The 23,575-nt window shown below is 42.6% G+C and overlaps 2 protein-coding genes across 2 annotated transcripts in view; one reads left to right on the plus strand and one right to left on the minus strand.

The window, feature by feature from the left end:
* Positions 1-23,228, minus strand: part of LOC133619281 (uncharacterized) — a 260,390-nt gene extending 237,162 nt beyond the window's left edge. Inside the window, exon 1 of the mRNA XM_061980233.2 lies at positions 23,021-23,228. Coding sequence (XP_061836217.1) covers positions 23,021-23,123 — 103 coding nt within the window. The 5' untranslated portion in view covers positions 23,124-23,228. The remainder of the gene's footprint in view (positions 1-23,020) is intronic.
* LOC133619367 (uncharacterized) lies at positions 5,216-8,860 on the plus strand. The gene is made up of 3 exons (XM_061980345.2): positions 5,216-5,298; positions 5,393-5,397; positions 6,386-8,860. Exons 1-3 carry the CDS (start codon positions 5,216-5,218, stop codon positions 7,525-7,527), a joined length of 1,230 nt encoding a protein of 409 aa, XP_061836329.2. The 3' UTR covers positions 7,528-8,860.
* Positions 23,229-23,575: the final 347 nt, after the last annotated feature.

The following is a 23,575-nucleotide window of genomic DNA, read 5'->3' on the forward strand; positions in this document are numbered from 1 at the left end:
CTCAGGAGGGAGAGTGTCTTCTAGGACGAGAGGAAGCTGATTACACCAAGTTTCCACTGAGTATTCTCTCTGTGAAGACTGAAGATGATGAAGAGAAACCACAAGTAGACAACCTCTTCGCTCCACTATCAGATAGTGAAGCTGAAGACGAGGTTGAAGAACCTTTGAGCAGCGATAAAGACTGTGAAGGTGATATGAGGACTCACACTGACAACAAACACTCTCAATGCTCTTCAAAGAAGAGAGGTAAAAAATGTTTGAGTTGCTCAGTCTGTGCTGAAAGTTTTACTAAAAGGAGTCTCTTGACTCAACACAGGAGAACACACACAGGAGAAAAAACATTTAAGTGTTCGATTTGTGGTCGAAACTATTCTGTTAAGAGGAATTTGACTGAACAAATGACAACACACAGGAGAAAAAACATTTAATTGTTCAGTTTGTGGCAAAAGCCATTCTATTAAGAGGAGTTTGACTGAACAGATGAGAACACACACAGGATAAAAAACATTTAATTGTTTAATTTGTGGCAAAAGCTTTTCTGATAAGAGGAATTTGACTGAACACGTGAGAACACACAATGCACTAAGTTCAGTTTGTGGTAAAAGCTGTCCTCAAAACAGCTCTTTGTGTCGACACATGAGAACAAACACACTGCAGAAAAACCTTTAGTTGTTCAGTGTGCTGTAAAAGGTTCAGAATCAGAATAGTTTTTATTGCCATTATTTGAGAACAGGTTCACAAACTAGGAATTTTTCTTGGTGAAAATATGTTTAGTAGCTCTTCGCGGGTGTAAGAGCATGCGGACACACAATTTACGCTCAGAAACAAACAAAACAGAACGCACGATAGCACCGAGGCAGCCAGGATCAGCGCCATGATGATCTAAGATCATCATTCCCACAGAACGGGAGAGACCTTGTTGGTCCTGCTTGGAACGAGATGCAATCTTCTCGCTGGCGTAAGAGAGAGTATCGATCTGCCAGAGACGGTCCACATTCTTGAGAAGTTCAATATATGGGGATTCAGTCGTAATGTGCAGACAGGAAGGCTGATGGGAAGAGACGGAGATCACAGACGGACCTTGTAGGGACCAGCCTAGGTTGGTACGGACTGCTATGGGACCGCCAGATGGGCCTGCTCGCACCGGCTCTGTCAGAGCAAGGAGCTGAGACATATCAGAACCGATGAGGAGTAGCGGTTGCGCTCGATGGATAGGCAGCAAAGGGAGTCCCTTGAGGTGCTCGTAGCGTTTTTGGAGGGCCGCTACTGGATTTGCGTGCTACTAGATATGTGTGCTACTGGATATGTGTGCTGAGGCTAAGATTCTCAGCTGTGAAGGCATTTTCAATCCAATACTTCTTGCTTGGCTTGAAGATGGGGGAGACGTGAAGACTGACTGACGAACCATTGAGCACCTTCACTTCTTGTTGAACAGTTCTCAGGTGAAGGGTTTCAGGGTGCTTAGCAAGTTGTAGCTGCTCTACTGCATAGGGGAGGATGAGTGTTCTCTCAGAACCATCATCGAGCACAGCAAATGTCTCTATAGAGTGCGGTCCCCATTTTGTATGAGCACTTTAACAACTTTCAGCAAAACTATTTGAGGGCTTTGAGGCTGTTCCAGGTAGACTGTGGGTTTTTGGTTACTCATCATCAGGACTTGTTGAGATGACTCTTGGATCCTGTTATGCAGTACAGTGAGGTGCGTCTTTTTGCATAATTTACAAGGGCATTTAAGTGTACATGCTGCAGCTTTGTGGCCACGACCACACTTCCAACATCTGTCACCTTCTTGGATCCACTTATTGATCTCACTGGTATTCAGTTTCTTGAAGTCCAGGCATGAGTTGAGATAATGCTCCTTACTGTTGCAAAATGGACAATAAGGACTCCGTTTAAAGGGTTGTGACTTTGTCAGATTGGTGCTCTGGCTGCTACCGGCCTCACCAGAACATAGGGGAACTGACCCTGTCTTTTGTTTGGGCCATGGACCATTATGCTCCCTCTTGGCAGGAGGAGGCACCGAGTTGTAGAGGTGAGTGGCTCAGCTGGCCAGGCTTGAGCTTTAACTTGGAGCCAGGATGCCAGGTCGGGCAGGGTGTAAGTTTGGTCGGTACCTGGCTGTTGGAAACCTTGACAAAGACAGTATTCCACAAATCCGTCTCGGTGAGCAGGAGGCATTTTACTTATGCGGAGGTCAACGTGAGAACCACATTTGAACTCGTATCCAAGGGGTCCCTCTAAATTTCGCAGCATACCAACTAAGGTCTGAACTGAGAGAGCGAAGGTGTCTAAAGCTTCTGCATCCCCCACATTGATGGCTGTCGAGTTAAAGGGGAACATTATCACAATTTCAGAAGGGTTAAAACCATTAAAAATCAGTTCCCAGTGGCTTATTTTATTTTTCGAAGTTTTTTTCAAAATTTTACCCATCACGCAATATCCCTAAAAAAAGCTTCAAAGTGCCTGATTTTAACCATCGTTATATACACCCGTCCATTTTCCTGTGACGTCACACAGTGATGCCAACACAAACAAACATGGCGCATAGAACAGCAAGCTATAGCAACATTAGCTCGGATTCAGACTCGGATTTCAGCGGCTTAAGCGATTCAACAGATTACGCATGTATTGAAACGGATGGTTGTAGTGTGGAGGCAAGTAGCGAAAACGAAATTGAAGAAGAAACTGAAGCTATTGAGCCATATCGGTTTGAACCGTATGCAAGCAAAAACGACACGGGAGAAAGCGAGGACCAATTCGGCGATCGCCTTCTAACCAACGATTGGTATGTGTTTGTTTGGCATTAAAGGAAACTAACAACTATGAACTAGGTTTACAGCATATGAAATACATTTGGCAACAACATGCACTTTGAGAGTGCAGACAGCCCAATTTTCATCAATTAATATATTCTGTAGACATACCCTCATCCGCTCTCTTTTCCTGAAAGCTGATCTGTCCAGTTTTGGAGTTCATGTCAGCAGGCCAGGGAAGCTAGGGTCGATATTCTTCTCTTGATCATCTTCGGTGGCATAAGGGACGGTGTGAGCCAAGACATCCAGGGGGTTTAGCTCGCTCGTCTGCGGGAACAAACTGCCGCCATTGCTTGCCGTGCTACCGAGGTCCTTTGTCCGTGAATTGCTCACACACTCCGGCAGATTCAATGGGGGTCTGGCGGAAGATTTCTTTGACTTTATCGTTGGAAATGCATCTGCTTTGAGTGTCGCAGGATATCCACACATTCTTGCCATCTCTGTCGTAGCATAGCTTTCGTCGGTAAAGTGTGCGGAACAAACGTCCAATTTCTTGCCACTTTCGCATCTTTGGGCCACTGGTGCAACTTGAATCCGTCCCTGTTCGTGTTGTTACACCCTCCGACAACACACCGACGAGGCATGATGTCTCCAAGGTACGGAAAACAGTCGAAAAAACGGAAAATAACAGAGCTGATTTGACTCGGTGTTTGGGAAAATGGCGGATTGCTTCCCGATGTGACGTCACGTTGTGACGTCATCGCTCCGAGAGCGAATAATAGAAAGGCATTTAATTCGCCAAATTTCACCCATTTAGAGTTCGGAAATCGGTTAAAAAAATATATGGTCTTTTTTCTGCAACATCAAGGTATATATTGACGCTTACATAGGTCTGGTGATAATGTTCCCCTTTAAGGATAGCTCCTACTTCACTCTGTACTAGTTGTCTAGGCTGGCCATATTTGTCGGTTTTGGGTCATACATGAAGGACTTGGCTAATTGCATAGCGTTAGGAAGTTTGAGCTGATTTAGTAGAACTTGATAATTACCGTATTTTCCGCACTATAAGCCGCCCCGGGTTATTAGCCGCACCTTCAATGAATGGCATATTTCAAAACTTTGTCCACCTATAAGCCGCCCCGGACTATAAGCCGCGCCTACGCTGCGCTAAAGGGAATGTCAAAAAAACAGTCAGATAGGTCAGACAAACTTTAATAATATATTAAAAACCAGCGTTCTAACAACTCTGTCCCAAAATGTACGCAAATGTGCAATCACAAACATAGTAAAATTCAAAATAGTGCAGAGCAATAGCAACATAATGTTGCTCGAACGTTAATGTCACAACACACAAAATAAACATAGCGCTCACCTTCTGAAGTTATTCTTCATTCGTAAATCCTTCGAATTCTTCGTCTTCGGTGTCCGAATTGAAAAGTTGGGCAAATGTGGGATCCAAAATGGCCGGTTCCGTCTCGTCGAAGTCATCGGAGTCAGCGTCACTGTTGTCCAGCAGTTGCTGTGAAATAGTGGTCCGTGTGCGGATGGAGAGATTGCGTCTTTTCATGAACCGGAAACACCAAGAAGCACCACCTTTAAAATCATCCAGGTGAAGTTCGCTTGCTAGCGCTGTTGCCTTCATTCGAATAGTGATGGTGCTGACACTTCTGCTTGCTGCTCTCTGCTCAACAACCCACTGTTCGAGTTTGTCCTCCAACAGTTGCCATCTTGCTTTGTTCCCTCGGAAACTCTGTTTTGTCTTCTTTACCTGGCGCAGGTCATCTTCTTGCTTCCTCCACCTACGCACCATTGATTCATTTATGTTGTATTCTCTTGCTGCTGCTCTATTTCCGTGTTCTTCGGCATGACTTATTGCCTTAAGTTTAAATTCTGCGTTATACGCGTGTCGCTTAGTAGGAGCCATTTTGTGGTCTGGTCTTTACAGATGTAAACACACAAAGGAAATGAAACGAAAATCCGCGCGCTTCTTCTTCTTCCGGGGGCGGGTGGTTGCTTACAGTAGAAGAAGAAGCGCTTCCTGTTCTATGGGGGCGGGTGCTTACCTTGGCGGTTGCTTGCGTAGAAGAAGAAGCGCTTCCTGTTCTACCGGGAAAAAAGATCGCGGCTGTTTACCGAAGTTGCGAGACCTAAACTTTATGAAAATGAATCTTAATATTTATCCATATATAAAGCGCACCGGGTTAAAAGCCGCACTGTCAGCTTTTGAGTAAATTTGTGGTTTTTAGGTGCGGCTAATGGTGCGGAAAATACGGTATATTGCTCGCTGAGGTGAGGATGACTATTCATCAAGTTCTCTAGCGCCATCTTGAGTAGAGTGAAATCACTTTCCCGGCCACTCTCAAACCTCGGAAGTACTGGTTTAGGAATGCCATAGGATGTAGCGATCAGGGTCTTGATTCCCGGGTAGAACCAGGGTGGCGCTGCCGGGGCTGGAGTCGCAGATGGTAAGGTGTATTGAACATAGTGCCCAGCTGGAGGAGGTGCACCAGCTGGAACTGGTGGTCGTGGTACAGAAGTTTGCATGGTTTGTGGCACTGCGGCTGCATGTGTCATTGTTGATGCATAACTTGATGTGGGAAAGACTGGCATATGTTGACTTGTGAAAGACACACTTGCAGGCAAGGTGACAGAGACAGGAGCTGTAGTGGGGACTACTAATGTTGGGACACAAGTTTGTGCACCTTGGACAGGAATGGGAATCGTTGTCGATGGCTGTGTCATCGGGATACCGGCAGCAGATTTCATTGTAGCTATTGATGGGGGCTGAAGCATGTCAGCAGAGGGCGGAGCTGACATTGTTGACATTGTATCATCTTCGGACTCTGACAGGAAGGACTTAACAATATAGGCAATGTGTATGTCTTTCTCCAGTTTCTTTAAGCGTCTGCGCCGTTCCATTTCCCTTGCCATATTCTCCTTGGCGAGGTGAGCATCCTCTTGTAGTCTTTGTCCTTCTTTAGCTTGTGCATTCAATCTCTTCGCCTCCAAATCATCTTTCCTTTCCTCCTCTATCACTTGCTGTAGGTCAGCGAGCTCCAAACCTTTAATTTGCTCCTGTAGAGCAGCTGTTTGAACATCAGGAATAATGACGTCACAAATAGAATTACCAAATTAAAGGCACAGGAACATTACAGAACTAGTTAACTGCACACGATAGGCTTTCGGAAAGTGAGCAAGTTGTAACTAATCGACGGCCTCGTCCTTCCAGCCAGAGAGCTGAGCTTTATGGACCCAGTGTTACCCCCGACAAAACATGGGCTCTGGAGGGAACGTCTCCACTGCGCTCCTCGACCACGGTCTGAGAGCCCACAAACAGAAAAGGTGTAAAGTGTCACCTTTATTGTTAGTTTAGAAGCCCAAATACCTCCATATTGCACTTCACCCTCTTTATTAACCAATATAATTGTTGTTTGTTGCCTTTCTTCATCTCCACCATGTTATTGCTTGTATGCACTTTGTGTGCGTTTTGACACACTCAACATCATGCGCCTCGGCTCTGGTCAATTGATTAGTACCGCGATACTTTATTGGTAGCGGTATACTGTACAACCCTACTACACACACATACAGTACATAGAAGAAAATGTGTTTTTGTTGTTTGTGTCTTGCAGACGTCCAGCAGCTGATCGGTAATCCAGAAGAAGTTTCCCCTCAGTTAGGGGGGAGCTCCACTTTGAAGCAGGAGACTTCACAACCACCCTGCATTAAAAAGGAAGAGGAGGAACTCTGCATCACTCAGGAGGGAGAGTGTCTTCTAGGACGAGAGGAAGCTGATTACACCAAGTTTCCACTGAGTATTCTCTCTGTGAAGACTGAAGATGATGAAGAGAAACCACAAGTTGACAACCTCTTAGCTCCACTATCAGATAGTGAGGCTGAAGACGAGGTTGAAGAGCCTTTGAGCAGCGATAAAGACTGTGAAGGTGATATGAGGACTCACACTGACAACAAACACTCTGAGTGCTCTACAAAGAAAAAAGGTAAAAAATGTTTGAGCTGCTCAGTTTGTGGCAAACGCTTTTCTCGAAATAGCTTTTTGACTGAACACATGAGAACACACACAGGTGAAAAACCGTTTAATTGTTCAGTTTGTGGCAAAAGCTTTTCTCAAAATAGCTCTTTGACTCGACATATGAGAATACACACAGGTGAAAAAACATGTAATTGTTCAGTTTGTGGCAAAAGCTTTTCTCAAAATAGCACTTTGACTCAACACATGAGAACACACACAGGAGAAAAAACATTTAATTGCTCAGTTTGTGGCAAAAACCTTTCACGAAATAGCCACTTGACTCAACACATGAGAACACACACAGGTGAAAAACCATTTAACTGTTCGATTTGTGGTAAAAACTATTCTTTTCAGAGCACTTTGACTCAACACATAAGAACACACACAGGTGAAAAAACATGTAATTGTTCAGTTTGTGGCAAAATCTTTTCTCGAAATACCTCTTTGACTCAACACATGACAACACACACAGGTGAAAAACCATTTAATTGTTCAGTTTGTGGTAAAAGCTTTCCTCATAACAGCTCATTGTGTCGACACATGAGAACACACACAGATGAAAAACCATATAAGTGTTCAGTTTGTGGCAAAAGCTTTTCTGTTAAGAGCCATTTGACTCAACACATGAGAACACACACAGGTGAAAAACCCTTTAATTGTTCAGTTTGTGGTAAAAGCTTTCCTCAAAACAGTTCTTTGTGTCGACACATGAGAACACACGCTGGAGAAAAAAACATTTAGTTGTTCAGTGTGCTGTAAAAGGTTCACACATAAGGCAGACGCAGTAAAACACATAAGAACACACAAGGGAAAATAACAAATTAGCTGTTTAGTTTGTGGTATGTTGCTCATATGTGGCGACATCCACCCTACCCAGGACCTCCTCACTGCTTCTTTCACAAATATCTGAGGTATTCATACAAACTTGGATTATTTGACGCATAATCTTATCTACTCATGACCCCATGTCTTCTCTGTATCTGAAACCTTCCTGAACAGTAAGATAGATGATGCTTCAAGTGCTTGGTTACTCCTTCTTCAGTCCAGGGACCTGGGGCCTCATGTGTCAAGTTAGCGCACGCTCAAAAACCTGCACTACACCCTTTTTCACGCAAAGTTGAGATGTATCAAAACTGACGTTGACACATAAGTTAGGCTGGGTAACTGTTTGCATAACAAACTGCCAACTTTTACTCCTCAGACTGATTGATGTGCAAATCAGAGACATATGAACAATTAACCCCCAACACCCACAATTCAACCCCCACCTCCTTCGACTTCCGGGCATAACAGGTTCAATCCGGTCCGCTAGATGAGTTTGCGAAGTGTAAAATTCAGCTACATTTTTAATTGAAAAAAACTGCTGTTCTAAGTGTGTCCACTGGATGTCGCAATAGCAATTCTGTTAGGCAAGCAAATAGTTTATACGGGGGCAAGCAAGTATACCAAGCAAGAGGTACTCAGTAAAGCGGGGCTGTGACTCCTCCCCCTCCACCCAACATAAAACAGGAGTAAAATAAGCAATCAGTAACCCCACTTAAAATGCAGCATGAGACACTGCACACTGATATAGTTCTGTGAAAATGATTGTCTTCTGTGCAAATGTAAAGAAAGTGAACAGTGTGTGATTTACTGCAATACTGTCAGTCTTTGAACTTTTTATTTGTGCTTTGTTGAAATTGTTCACACATTGCACAGCTTTTATTTTTCTATCAATACCCATTATGTCTAGAAGACAAGAAGTAACTCAACACTCTTGAATAGTTTCTACCTCAGTTTGTATGGTTTGTTGAGTTAGCACAGGATTAATATGTGGAAATGACAAATGAGGTAGTTGATACTTAGAATAGTTTTTATTCATGCTTTATTTTGTTTTTTGTTCAATCCTAGATGGGTTGTGACTTAAAGTTTAATTGCTTTGTAGAAACACTGAGATTAAGTCTAAGTTCATTGTGTTCTTCAAGGTGTGTTTGAAAATGTACCATTTGTTTCTTTTAAATTTTCAACTAACTTGAAGTGTTTTGTCAAGATGATTATTTGTGATATGTAAATTTTCAGAATGTTCTTGTTCTATTTTGGGCCAAAGTAAAATAAAGAAAACAATCTGAAGTTGTCGTAGTCGTAGTTTTAAGTTATCATGCCATGATTTTACCCGTCCGGTCCATGTAGAAACAGATTTTCCTCCATGCGGCCCCTGAGCTAAAATGAGTTTGACACCCCTGCTGTAATCTGACTCATGTGAGCAGGTTACTGTATAAACACATTTTGTTATAAGTTATAAAAATGTGTTCAGTTCTCAGAGACACATCAATGTCAGGCTGACAATCGCTCTTCCGCTTTCTCCAAACACGAGAACAAAGCAGCTCCTACTGACTTGTGATTGGTCAGACCGTGCCCATCTTAATCACATGGCTAATTTCAATATAATAAATTGCGATGTAACACAATTTAATATCTTATATACTCAGACAGTAATGTGTTTGTATAAGTTTAGATTGGGTTATACTGTTTGTAACGGGGAAAGATGTTAATGTGTCTTGTTTTCATGTTTGCATTTAAGATAGTTGACATTTAGCATGATAGCTGTTAACTGGCGATTAGTGATGTTAAGTGCCTAAGATGGTAGTTATTGATTAGCAGTGTGATGAGGGCTTTCTGCTCGTGAGTGAGTGATTAGTACTACAGTTAGAGCCACCTATCTCTTGGTAGAAATGAGCAGTCAAAATAGTCAAACGAAGAAACTGGAAGAGGAAAGCAACCCATACTTTCCAACCCTCCCGAATTTTCCGGGAGACTCCCGAAATTCAGCGCCTCTCCCGAAAGCCTACCGGGACAAATATTCTCCCGAAAATCTCCCGATTCCATGCGGACCTGAGTGAGGATGGCCTTTTTTCATGACGGGAGGACAACAGGGTGACAAGAACTAAATCATCCAGACTGGAGATACATTGTATTATTATGTTTATCTTACCTAAAAATAAATATATTTATTAATTAAACAAAACAAAAAAAACTAAATACATTTTTACTGTATTTTGCTAAAAACATCAAAATTAATTGCATTTTTATTTGTATTTTTTCTGACTCCTTATTACATCCAGCCATAGAATTATGCATTAAAATAAACATATATGAAATAATTAATTTTAAATTATCTTAATAATTCACTTAAATTGACCATATTTAATTATTAAAATAATTGCTTGTTTATCAACAACTTTAGCATTTTATTCATTACATTTTGAAGCTCTCAGAAGCCAAGTTATGTTATATTCCTTAATATTTATTTATGAAAGTTTGAAGTATCAATTATCTAAACAGTTTTGTTTGCATATTTTCAGGATGTATATATATATATATATATATATATATATATATATATATATATATATATATATACTGTATATGTATGAAATACTTGACTTGGTGAGTTCTAGCTGTCAATATACGTACTCCTCCCCTCTTAACCACGCCCCATGTTTCTGAGGTTAAGGAGGTTTAGGAAGTCATCAGTTTTGTCCTGGTGGGATTTCTCCATCAATTGCTTGGCACTCCTGACAACTCTTTCCGGAATCCACTAGCACCTGGTAGTGTTGTCCACGCCGTTCAAAAATGTTTGTAGCAACTGTGCAATCTGGCCTCCTCTCTGGACATTTCCATTTTGTCCTCTGTATCCTTTTCATTGAAGTCATGCTCGTACTGCCTCCTCAGTATCAGCTCCAATGACTCCACAGACACTCAGTTCACGGAGACAGAATCATTGTTACCTTCACAGAGTTTATCAGTGCCACTAACAACCCAACCCGGTAGGGTTTTGGTGACTATTAACAACCTCCCAGGGTTCCAACAGTTGAGAAGTGTTAGTTCCAATTAACAACTCCACCTGAGCAGGAATCTCTGGGATGTCAATGTGATCAAGGTAAGACCACTTTCTGAAAAAGTCTGTTTGGATTTTATTTGTTGCATTCACTGGCATTGCTTTTTGAGTGTAAGCCTCAGGAAGACTGTACTACTGTTCTCCATTAAGGTTTGACACTTCCAGGCCACTTACAATATAGGTTGACACAGATGTTTTGGGCACCATTATTAACAGGCATATTTTTGATCTTTTTCCATTGAGGTTCAGCTTTCTCATGAGACCTTCAGTACAAAATGTAGATGTTGATCCATTGTCCAGAAATGCATAGGTTTTAATGCTTTTGTTGCCTTCTCTTGCTTTTACCTGGACTAGAATGATTGACAGCGTTCCATTGCTCCTGGCCCCTGTTTGACTTCCAAAGGTTTTAGCCGTTACAAGAGTGTTACTTACCCTTGGTTCAGGTCCACTGCTGTCACTGGTGCTCACTGCCTTGTCCACCTTGTTAACTTGAATATATATAACTGTTGGATGATTTAGTTTGCATTTTTTGATTTAGTTTGCATTTTTCACAGGTTATGCATTTATCACAACTGCTGCTCCAATGTCCAGTCTTAAGACACCTAAAACAAGCTCCTTTTTCCTTTAAGAAGTTGCTCTTGTCACGATGTTTGATTTTTATGAACCTTGGACAGTCATTCACAGGATGATGTTGTGAACAAAATAAATAACTGCTTTTCCTTGGACTGATTTCCATTGCTTTGTTATGTTAGCAGTGTTTCCCACAGGACAGGCATCTATTTGTGGTGGTGTGGTCGGGGGGTGGGGGGTGGCGGCGGCGATGACCAAGAAGAACGCGGAGTTGGAATATAATTACAACATTTTATGTACATATTTATATACAGATTTGATTATATACAATTAGTGATTCACTGAAAATATATTTATTAATTGTGGTTCTTACAAAAAATATATCTTATAAAATATAAAAGCTAAAATGTCTCTTAAAGCTCTGCCCCTTTAATTAGTGAATACTAAATAATTTAACTTTAGCCTACTACTACAACCATATTATTTACCAGCAACATGAAGTGAAACAGAGGCAGAGGTGTCCTGCCACAGTCAGTCAACCTCCTCCTCCTCCTCCTCCTCCTGCTGCTGCTGAACAGGTCGCACCTGTGGTCCGGACTGTAGGCCTACATCCTCTCCAAGTCGAGCCCTTTTCGGCCGTTGAAAATATTTTTCTATACTCATCTGTATGAAGGAGTGAACATCCAACATTAGAATTTATTACTAACGAGCAGAAGCGCTCTATGTACAGTGCCGTCTAACCTTAAGCGGCAGCAGCTCAACACATGCAGGGTTCAACGTTAAGGTGTTTTTCTACTTGCCCGACTTCTCAAATCTACTTGCCCCAATATTTTTACTTGTCCTGCCTAGATTTTTTTCTGGCTGTGTAGTGCTCATGGCTTATATCTTAGTAAAATTCTTCCCGTTGACTATTTACAACACTACACAGTATTTATTATTATTATTATTATTATTATTATCATCTATAATTACATTTAAATGACATTGCATACATGTAAAATTAAATGCTATTTCACATTATTTGACCAGTAGCAGTTACACCCATCTGAACAGGTCAGCCACCTGTTTAAAGCCCGATCACAGTTGAAATCTTAAAATGAAGGGCCTTTAATGGCCAAAACATTAACCTGGACAACATTTTAACAGCTGGTTGGCTCAGATTTTATTATTTTCATTGCATTCACATGCTGCAGTGGACAGTGGACAATTTAGCTTCAGTCCATGTGTGTTTATTGACAACAGGGTTATAACCTGGACACGTTAGCTCGTCGGTATGAAAACAGGTGACTGTTATTACGTGCGTCTGCCCCGGCCCCCGAGTCAAACAGCGGCGGTGTTAATGAAGCAGCGTCAGGCTGCTCACCGTCAGTGAAACGCTCGGTGAAATCACGGATTAACGTTAAATATATGACAAGCCGCGAGCGATGCAGCTATAATCTATCTACCTATAACCTATATTACCCTCGTATTTTGATCCCGTCCGTCCGTCCCTCTTCTTCTTCTTCTTCTTTTTCTTCTTCTGGCCCACCAGGTGAATTAAGTGCAATTGGCGGAGTTACAATGCATAGTAGGCTAACGCCACCTACTGCACCGTAGTTGTAACTACAAGCAACATTCACAGACAGAGTCTCATTGCTTTTATGAGCGGTCGAGCGAGTCAAAAGCCGAAAAATCCATTTGTGGCGGACGTAATTCTTTCGTGGCGGGCCGCCACAAATAAATGAATGTGTGGGAAACACTGGTTAGTGTGATGGACCCGAGTGGTGGGATATTAAAATCTAATAAATTTTTGTTAAAAACCAATATAAATATTAAGAACCCAATGCAGTGAGAGCAACCGTCCCAAAATAAGGAAAGATAATGATGCTGATTTACAATTTATTACAATATATATTAAAACCATCCAGTTGTCAATACTAAAAATACCAATTGGTAACCAATACTATAAAGTTGATTTGATTTGATTTGACTATGGTGAGGGTACAGCTGCGACAGGCGTAGTGGGTCAGCGTCCTGGCTCCACCCACTTCCACGGCGTCCTCCTGCACACAGAATTAAAACGGAGGCAGGCCACGGGGATAAAATCTTCTAAAACTACAGAGACGCTCTCCGGGCTGACGCCACACTTACACGCAAGGCAGGGTTTCCCCTGCCCCTGCTGTAGTTCCGCGTCAAAGTATTGGGTACGCCCACTCTCCTCGTCAGTTGCCGGTCACTCGCGGGACCTACGTGGCCGTACCCGTCCCGTTCGCTCCGCCTCTTGGTCGCTCCCGGGAGTCACCGCAGGTCTCTGGGTCCCGATCGCTCCTGCCCACAGGACCACACAGCCAGCGTACAACGCACGAGCCCGCAATCCCACAGCCAAAGGCAGTTTGATCACCCCCACATATCCACAATCCACGACACTTACTTCGGAGGCAGAGTTTCCTCTGCCCCTGCGTGTTGTGGGCTTCTTGGGGTTCACTCCGGTAGCTTGCGGGGTCTGTCTCGCTCCACCTCTTGGTCGCTCCCGGGAGTCACCGCAGGTCTCTGGGTCCCGATCGCTCCTGCCCACAGGACCACACAGCCAGCGTACAACGCACGAGCCCGCAAGCCCACAGCCAAAGGCAGTTTGATCACCCCCACATATCCACAATCCACGACACTTACTTCGGAGGCAGAGCTTCCTCTGCCCCTGCGTGTTGTGGGCTTCTTGGGGTACACTCCGGTAGCTTGCGGGGTCTGTCTCGCTCCACCTCTTGGTCGCTCCCGGGAGTCACCGCAGGTCTCTGGGTCCCGATCGCTCCTGCCCACAGGACCACACAGCCAGCGTACAACGCACGAGCCCGCAAGCCCACAGCCAAAGGCAGTTTGATCACCCCCACATATCCACAATCCACGACACTTACTTCGGAGGCAGAGCTTCCTCTGCCCCTGCGTGTTGTGGGCTTCTTGGGGTACACTCCGGTAGCTTGCGGGGTCTGTCTCGCTCCACCTCTTGGTCGCTCCCGGGAGTCACCGCAGGTCTCCAGGTCCCGATCGCTCCTGCCCACAGGACCACACAGCCAGCGTACAACGCACGAGCCCGCAAGCCCACAGCCAAAGGCAGTTTGATCACCCCCACATATCCACAATCCACGACACTTACTTCGGAGGCAGAGTTTCCTCTGCCCCTGCGTGTTGTGGGCTTCTTGGGGTTCACTCCGGTAGCTTGCGGGGTCTGTCTCGCTCCACCTCTTGGTCGCTCCCGGGAGTCACCGCAGGTCTCTGGGTCCCGATCGCTCCTGCCCACAGGACCACACAGCCAGCGTACAACGCACGAGCCCGCAAGCCCACAGCCAAAGGCAGTTTGATCACCCCCACATATCCACAATCCACGACACTTACTTCGGAGGCAGAGTTTCCTCTGCCCCTGCGTGTTGTGGGTTTCTTGGGGTTCACTCCGATAGCTTGCGGGGTCTGCTGTGTAGTCCTGGATTCCTTCCCAGCCTGTCGATACTCTCCGGTCGCTTCCTCCTCCTTCTGTCGCGCTTCCCTCGGTCTGTTGGATGCTTCCCTTTTAAATGTGTGCAGTCCTAGTGCTGCACAGGTGCGTCTGATCTCAGGTGCCGTTTGATTGGGCACTTTGGTTGTCAGGGGCAACAAACTAAAAGGGTCAAGTCTTAAAATGCCAGCAAAGTCCACGAGGGGTAAAAACATGCAATTAAAAATACAATCAAAATCCACAAAGTGTAAAAACATGCAACTAAAAATACAATCAAATTCCACAGCAATAAAAACATGCAATTACAACCCACAACAATAAAAACACTCTAAAAACATGCATGGCAATGACACATAAAAAATAAAATCCCCTACTTGTGTCCCATCACATCAGACTTAGACAAACGCTAAAGATCCACAAGGGAAATTGTTCCACACAGTAGCTCAGTTACAAAGGATGAAAAGTGTAAGGATGGAAAGGACAATGCAAGTATAAAATAGACAAAAAATTACTGTAGTAGCAATATAACATATAACATATATGTAATATTTACATAATATATGTACAGTATATAATATATACTGATATATTATATTCTATGTTTATATCATATATCATACTTGCCAACCCTTCCGGATTTTCCAGGAGACTCCCGAAATTCAGCGCCTCTCCCGAAAACCTCCCGGGACAAATTTTCTTCCGAAAATCTCCCGAAATTCAGGCGGAGCTGGAGGCCACGCCCCCTCCAGGTTTATTGTTAGGCAGTTTCATTAACGTCCTCCCAGCACGGCAACAACACACAACAACAGCAGTCACGTTTTCGTCTACCGTAAAGCAGTTTGTCTGCTGTAAACAGCAATGTTGTGACACTCTTAAACAGGACAATACTGCCATCTACTGTACATGCATATGTGACATTAACATCTAGGTCTTTTAGAGAGTGCAGTGCACAACTGCGCACACAACAAGGAGACGAAGCAGAATGCATCATCAGAGAGGGTGTTCAGCATGGTTAGAAAAATAGTGACAGAGAATAGAACAAGGATGGACAATTCAACCCTTAACTCAACAATGAGTAGTTGAGTGCTATGTGTGTGTATATGTGTAAATAAATGAACACTGAAATTCAAGTATTTCTTTTATTTATATATATATATATATATATATATATATATATATATATATATATATATATATATATATATATGAAATACTTGACTTGGTGAATTCTAGCTGTAAATATACTCCTCCCCTCTTAACCACGCCCCCGACCACGCCCCCCGCCACCCCCCAAAATCGGAGGTCTCAAGGTTTGCAAGTATGTCATACATACAATATATAACAATGACCATGTACAATATTACAGGATATACAGTATATGTAACAGCTGCAGCATAAAATAGAGAGTAGATTCAGCAGAAAATAGACATTATAAACAAAGAGAGATAGCTGACATAGAAGGTGTCAGGTAATAGACAGATATCATCTATTGCTGTATGGCGAGTGATTATACAGCTGGATGGAGTGCGGAATGAAGGAGTTTTTTATTTGACCACATGTTGTTCTTGTTTGTCAATAATAGCACTGACATTAGTCGCGAAGTTCCCTCTCCTTACTTGAGGTTTAATTGCGTACACATCCCTCTTGGCATGAATAACCTTTTCTGGTTGTTGAATATCTCCACATAATGGATTAGCCTACAGTTTGACCTGATGTTCCAGAAAGCAAGCAACATCATCAAAGCATGGTCTGCGTTGTTGATTCTCACGAATGTCATGTGCAACACTTCTAAATTGTTCTCTTAATTTAAAAGGGAAGTTTTAACAGAATGAGTGAGACTGGCAGACATGTCCAGCTCTCTCATGTCAATCATGGCGTTGTTGCAACCACAGAGGAACAAGGCATAATCCTGGAGGGAAGAAACATTTTCTGCTTTAACAACAGGCCAGTGATGAAACTTTTCCACGTAGGCTGCTGTAATCGTTGTGTCATCTCCAAAATGTTCCTTCAGAAGAGCTTTAGCTCTCTCTCAAACCCTCTTTCTGCAGTCATGTGTAAGCAACTTTGGACAAGATCTCTTGGACGCCCCCTGGTGTATCTTTCTAGATAGTACAGGCACTTTTATCCTCCACACCAGAGGTGTCAAACTCAAATACAGAGTGGGCCAAATTTGAAAACTGAACAAAGCCGCGGGCCAAGGTTGAACAAATTAACCTTTTAATAGGGACCCAAACAAGTTTTGCATTGGATATTGAACAAGCAAGGCTTTTATAACTTTATAGTGACATGCAAAATCGAGTTTCAAATAATAATTAAAGCTGCAAGCAGCGATGGACGGGACCAACTTTGACGGCACATAAAATCCAAACCGGAGCAATAATTAAAACTCTTTGGTCAACTTTTAATCACAAGGGTTCAATCTCTCTCCTGCGCTAATTTGAAGCCGACACGACAAACGCGCTCAGAGGAGATAATGTTTGAAAAGAGGTGACCGATTTTTACAACATTTTTGTTTTGAAGGGGGAATTGCAAACTTCCTGTTGGTTTTCGCTGGGGGTTGCCAATACATGAAATGTAGGTCTAAGTGAGACCTACATAAAGGTTTTTGTTCATGTCTCCAAGACATTCCTACTGGAAGTTACAGGCAGTTTTGTCTGAGTTTTCTTCCTAGGATCAGTTGTGTCTGTGTTTTCTTCCTAGGGGGCGCTAGAGCGCAATTTTTAGTTTTGGGGTTGGGTTTTTATAAGATCGCAATTTCTGCCAGTCCTGATGTGTGTGTCCAGTTTGGTGGGTTTTGAAGCATGTTAAGGGGGGTCAAATTACAGCTCAAAGAGGCAAAAGTGACTGTTTTTACTAACTTTTTGTTTTGAAGGGGGAATTGCCAACTTCCTGTTGATTTTTGCTATCTAGGTCTAAGGCAGACCTACATAGAGGTTTTTATTTCATGTCTCTACGACATTCCTACCGGAAGTTACAAGCAGTTTTGTCTGTGTTTTTTCCTAGGGGGTGCTAGAGCGCAATTTTGAGTTTTGGGGTTTGGTTTTTTGATTAGATGGCAATTTTCGCCAGTCCTCGCCAGTCCTGATGTGTGTGTCAAATATGGTGAGTTTTGAAGCATGTTAAGGGGGTCAAATTACAGCTCAAAGAGGCGGCGGAATAATAATAATAAAACCTTACAAATACAATAGGGTCCTCTGTCCCAAAGGGACATTGCGGTCCCTAATAATAATTAAAAAAAATATCAATGGCATATCAAATACAATTTAAATAAAAATGGAATGCCTCTTTTCTATTTGCAGCCTTCTGAGGTAAATATCAACATTAACTTTTTCCACAGGCTAATAAATTTTAAAATAAAATAACAATGAATAAACCAACCATTCAGGACTTTAAACTGCTCAGTTTACAACACACTGATCTAATCTGATGTGCCCAAGCCATATACCTGGCATATTTTCTTGGATGCTAGTTCATTAATGTCGGGGCTCAGGCTTGGAGCTGAGGCAACCTTCATTATCGAACGAAGGTGTTCATCAGTCATTATATCTCGTAGTCCACCCGGACCACAGTGTGGCGTATATTTCTAACAGTGTTAAAGTTGTTTATACGGCCACCCTCAGTGTAACCTGTATGGCGTTGCATTCACGTGTGTGTGCGTGCAGAAGCCGCAGATATCTTGTGACTGGGCCAGCACTCGTTGGACTGGATGAAAAGCGGACGTGACGATTTTCAGGAGGGGCACTGAAATTTGGGAGTCTCCCGGGAGGGTTGGCAGGTATGAGAATTAGCGGTGAATGCGGTGTTACCGCGGCACCGCCGCTGTATATAATCGGCGGGCCAGCTCTAGTGTTAATTTGATATCGCTTCAAGGGCCAAGTGAAATTACACGGCCCGCGGGCCAGAGTTTGACACCCATGCTCCACACAATGTTTGAATGCATGCGTGAAAAGATTGAATTTCAAAGGATCACCATCAAAAACGGGTGCTTCTCTTGGTGGAAGTTGACTTGCATTTTGTTGTTTTATTAACAGTTAAAATATTTGTGAGAAGTAGAATTATTGTTGGTTGCATGTGCATGTATGACAGTTGCATTCCTTTGTAACGGGTGTAGTTTCAATTTGTGCTGGTGCGTTGGTGCCATTACGTTGTGCATCTGAACTCTCCCTCCTTTTTGCAGGTAAGTGTTCAGGTTTCACAAGTATGACAGATGCTTGCCTTTCATCAGGAAGTTGAGTCCTTTCGCTTTTTCAAAATAAGACTCCATTCCATCTTGCTCTGAGTATGCTCTTAACACGGATATTTCGGCATCTGAAGCGTCAATCTGTGTTTCAAGTTGCATTTTCTCCATCCTTTTGCGCAATGACTGCGCCTCCTTTTCCATCGCATGCATCCGTTCCATCGCTGAGATGCGCGGCTTGTTTGGCATCCGCTTTGGCTTGAACAACACTGATGGATGCAGTATATGGACGGGTAAAATCGTGGCATGATAACTTAAAAATACAAGTAAGACAACTTCAGATTGTTTTCTTTGTTTTACTTCGGCCCAAAATAGAACAAGCACATTCTGAAAATGTACATATGACAAATAATCATCTTGACAAAACACTTCAAGTTAGTTGAAAATTCTGAGGACAAAAATGGTGCGGTTTCAAAAACACCTTGAACACAATGAACTTAAGACTTAATCTCAGTGTTTCTACAAAGCGATTAACCTTCACGTCACAGACCATCTAGGATTGAATAACAAAAATCAAATAAAGCATATCTCAACTACCTCATTTGTCATTTCCACATATCAATTCTGTGCTAACTCAACAAACCATACAAACTGAGGTAGAAACTATTCAAGAGTGTTGAGTTACTTCCTGTCTTCTAGACATAATGTGTATTGATAGAAAAATAAAAGCTGTGCAATGTGTGAACAATTTCAACAAAGTACAAATAAAAAGTTCAAAGACTGACAGTATTGCAGTAAATCACACACTGTTCACTTTCTTTACATTTGCACAGAAGACAATCATTTTCACAGAACTATATCAGTGTGCAGTGTCTCATGCTGCATTTTAAGTGGGGTTACTGATTGCTTACTTTACTACTGTTTTATGTTGGGTGGAGGGGGAGGAGTCACAGCCCCGCTTTACCGTGTACCTCTTGCTTGGTATACTTGCTTGCCCCGGTATAAACTATTTGCTTGCCTAACAGAATTGCTATACATCCAGTGGACACATTTAGAACAGCAGTTTCTTTCATTAAAAAATGCAGCTGAATTTTACACTTCGCAAACTCATCTCTCGGGCTGGATTGAACCTGTTATGCCCGAATGTCGAGGGAGGTGGGGGTTGGGTAGTGGGTGTTGGGGGTTAATTGTTCATATGTCTCTGATTTGCACATCAATCAGTCTGAGGAGTAAAAGTTGGCAGTTTGTTATGCAAACAGTTACCCAGCATCACTTATGCATCAACGTCAGTTTTGATACATCTACGGGGGCACAGGTCCGGTGGCCATGGATGAAGTGCTGGCTGTCCAGAGTCGGGACCCGGGGTGGACCGCTCGCCTGTGCATCGGCTGGGAACATCTCTGCGCTGCTGACCCGTCTCCGCTCGGGATGGTGTCCTGCTGGCCCAACTATGGACTGGACTCTTACTATTATGTTGGATCCACTATGGACTAGACTCTCACAATATTATGTCAGACCCACTCGACATTCATTGCATTCGGTCTCCCCTAGAGGGGGGGGGGGGGGGGGGGTTACCCACATATGCGGTCCTCTCCAAGGTTTTTCATAGTCATTCACATCGACGTCCCACTGGGGTGAATTTTTCCTTGCCCTTATGTGGGCTTTGTACCGAGGATGTCGTTGTGGCTTGTGCAGCCCTTTGAGACACTTGTGATTTAGGGCTATATAAATAAACATTGATTGATTGATTGATTGATTGATTGAACTTTGCAGTGAAAAAGGGCGTAGTGCAGGTTTTTGAGCGTGCACAAACTTGACACATGAGGCCCCAGGTCCCTGGACTGAAGAAGGAGTAACCAAGCACTTGAAGCATCATCTATCTTACTGTTCAGGAAGGTTTCAGATACAGAGAAGACATGGGGTCATGAGTGGATAAGATTATGCTCCAAATAATCCAAGTTTGTATGAATACCTCAGATATTTGTGAAATATCAGTGAGGAGGTCCTGGGTAGGGTGGATGTCGCCACATATGAGCAACATACCACAAACTAAACAGCTAATTGGTTACTTTCCTTGTGTGTTCTCATGTGTTTTACTGCGGCTGAATTATATGCGAACCTTTTACCACAAACTGAACAACTAAATGTTTTTTCTCCAGTGTGTGTTTTCATGTGTTTAGTCACTTGGCTGTTAACAGAAAAGCTTTTGCCACAAACTGAACAACTAAATGGTTTTTCACCTGTGTGTGTTCTCATGTGTTTATTCAAACGGTTCTTTAAAGAACAGGTTTTACCACAAATTGAACAGTTAAATGGTTTTTCACCTGTGTGTGTTCTCATGTGTTGAGTCAAACGGCTCTTTAAAGAAAAGTTTTTACCACAAATTGAACAGTTAAATGGGTTTTCACCTGTGTGTGTTCTCATGTGTTGAGTCAAACGGCAATTTTGAGAAAAGATTTTGCCACAAACTGAACAATTAATTGTTTTTTTACCTGTATGTGTTCTCATGTGTTGAGTCATATGGTTATTTCGAGAAAAGCTTTTGCCACAAACTGAACAATGAATTGTTTTTTTACCTGCATGTGTACTCATGTGTCGAGTCAAACGGTAATTTCGAGAAAAGCTTTTGCCACAAACTGAACACTTGAATGGTTTTTCACCTGTGTGTGTTCTCATGTGTCGAGTCAACATGCCATTTACAGAAAAGCTTTTAGCACAAACTGGGCAGCTGAAACATTTTTTACCTCTCTTCTTTGTAGAGCGTTCAGAGTGTTTGTTGTCAGTGTGAGTCCTCATATCACCTTCACAGTCTGTATCGCTGCTCGAAGGTTCTTCAACCTCGTCTTCAGCCTCACTATCTGATAGTGGAGCTAAGAGGTTGTCTACTTGTGGTTCCTCTTCATCATCTTCAGTCTTCACAGAGAGAATACTCAGTGGAAACTTGGTGTAATCAGCTTCCTCTCGTCCTAGAAGACACTCTCCCTCCTGAGTGATGCAGAGTTCCTCCTCTTCCTCTTTAATGTGGGGTGACTGTGGAGTGTCCTGCTTCAAAGTGGAGCTCCCCCCTAACTGAGGGGAAACCTTCGCTGGATTACCGATCAGCTGCTGGACGTCTGCAAGACACAAACACACTTTCTTCTATGTACTGTATGTGTGTGTAGTAGTGTTGTACAGTATACTGCTACTAATAAAGTATCGTGGTACAAATAAATTGAAATCGGTAATATTGCACCTTTGAAAAGTACCGGTACCGTTCTTTCATCTGAATGCCGCTGTGCGGCGGTGACTACAGAGCCGAGGCGCATGATGCCTATAAAAAAACTCTAAAAAATATCTAAAAGCTTCCATCAACTTTTCATATACACGCTGTAAGTATATATGTACTGTAATAACAGGCACATTCATAATAACACATTTCCTCTCGCCTGGACTTTTAACATGGAGGATTACATATGTAAAATAAAACAGTTTTCTAAACTGGACTTTCAATCGAAGCAGGAGGTAATAATTAAAGGAAGATCTCCATCGAGACAGAGAGACTTTTAAAACTGAAGAAAGATAAGGAAGACTTCTATAAACAAGTTATCGATGCTTTTGTTCAGAAGAAGCGGCGCATGGACTTCATTTATAAGTAAAGGTAAGACCATAATAACATTTTTTTTTATTAAATGTGCTTTTTTGTGTGCTACAGTTTGTATGTGTAAAGATAAAGTTAAGTTAAAGTACCAATGATTGTCACACACACACTAGGTGTGGTGAAATTTGTCCTCTGCATTTGACCCATCCCCTTGCTCACCCCCTGGGAGGTGAGGGGAGCAGTGGGCAGCAGCGGTGGCCGCGCCCGGGAATAATTTTTGGTGATTTAACCCCCAATTCCAACCCTTGATGCTGAATGCCAAGCAGGGAAGAATGCTGGTATGAGCTTTTAAACATAACCCGTTAACTGCTGCCAATCAAATGGTGAATAAGATACTCTTTAGGGTTCATATGTTTGTAAATCTGACTGTGATGAAATCAGTGCCTCACCAGTCATGAACCTCACCGCACGTCACTGGTATGTTTACATTGTTCAACAACGTCGGCTAATTTCTGTTTTTAGGGCTTGGAATTCAAATAGCTTTCAAATGAGGGAACGCAACACACTCACCTTCATCTTCGCTTTTCAGATTGTTCTCCGTTGGTGGCGCTGATTCTCTTTCATGTTCTCTTTTAGCGGACGTCGCCATCTTAGCATAGCAGTAGTCGTCCATCTTCTATCACGTCTTCAATCTTCACTTCAGATATCGCTCCAAACTCAATGCACGTTTCATGGCTTTGGAAAATACGAATTGAGATATGTGTTGCTATATTTGCTGTGAATCATATGATTTTAAGATCCTGAATTCGAAGATTCTCTGAAAGACCATAGACTGCGGTCTTCGCCCCTTTTTTTTTTTTTTTTTTTTTTTTTTTTTTTTTTGCTTTGCTTCAAGTACATTTGCGCATGCGCCAGAATTCAGCAACTTCCGTTTTCTACTCCACAGCAGTTGTTTTTCAAAATAAAGGTATTTTAATCTTCTTTTAAAGGGGAACATTATCACAATTTCAGAAGGGTTAAAACCATTACAAATCAGTTCCCAGTGGCTTATTTTATTTTTTTTAAGTTTTTTTCAAAATTTTACCCATCACACAATATCCCTAAAAAAAGCTTCAAAGTGCCTGA

The sequence above is a fragment of the Nerophis lumbriciformis genome, linkage group LG20, assembly GCF_033978685.3.
Source record: "Nerophis lumbriciformis linkage group LG20, RoL_Nlum_v2.1, whole genome shotgun sequence".
Classification (NCBI taxonomy): Eukaryota; Metazoa; Chordata; class Actinopteri; order Syngnathiformes; family Syngnathidae; genus Nerophis; species Nerophis lumbriciformis.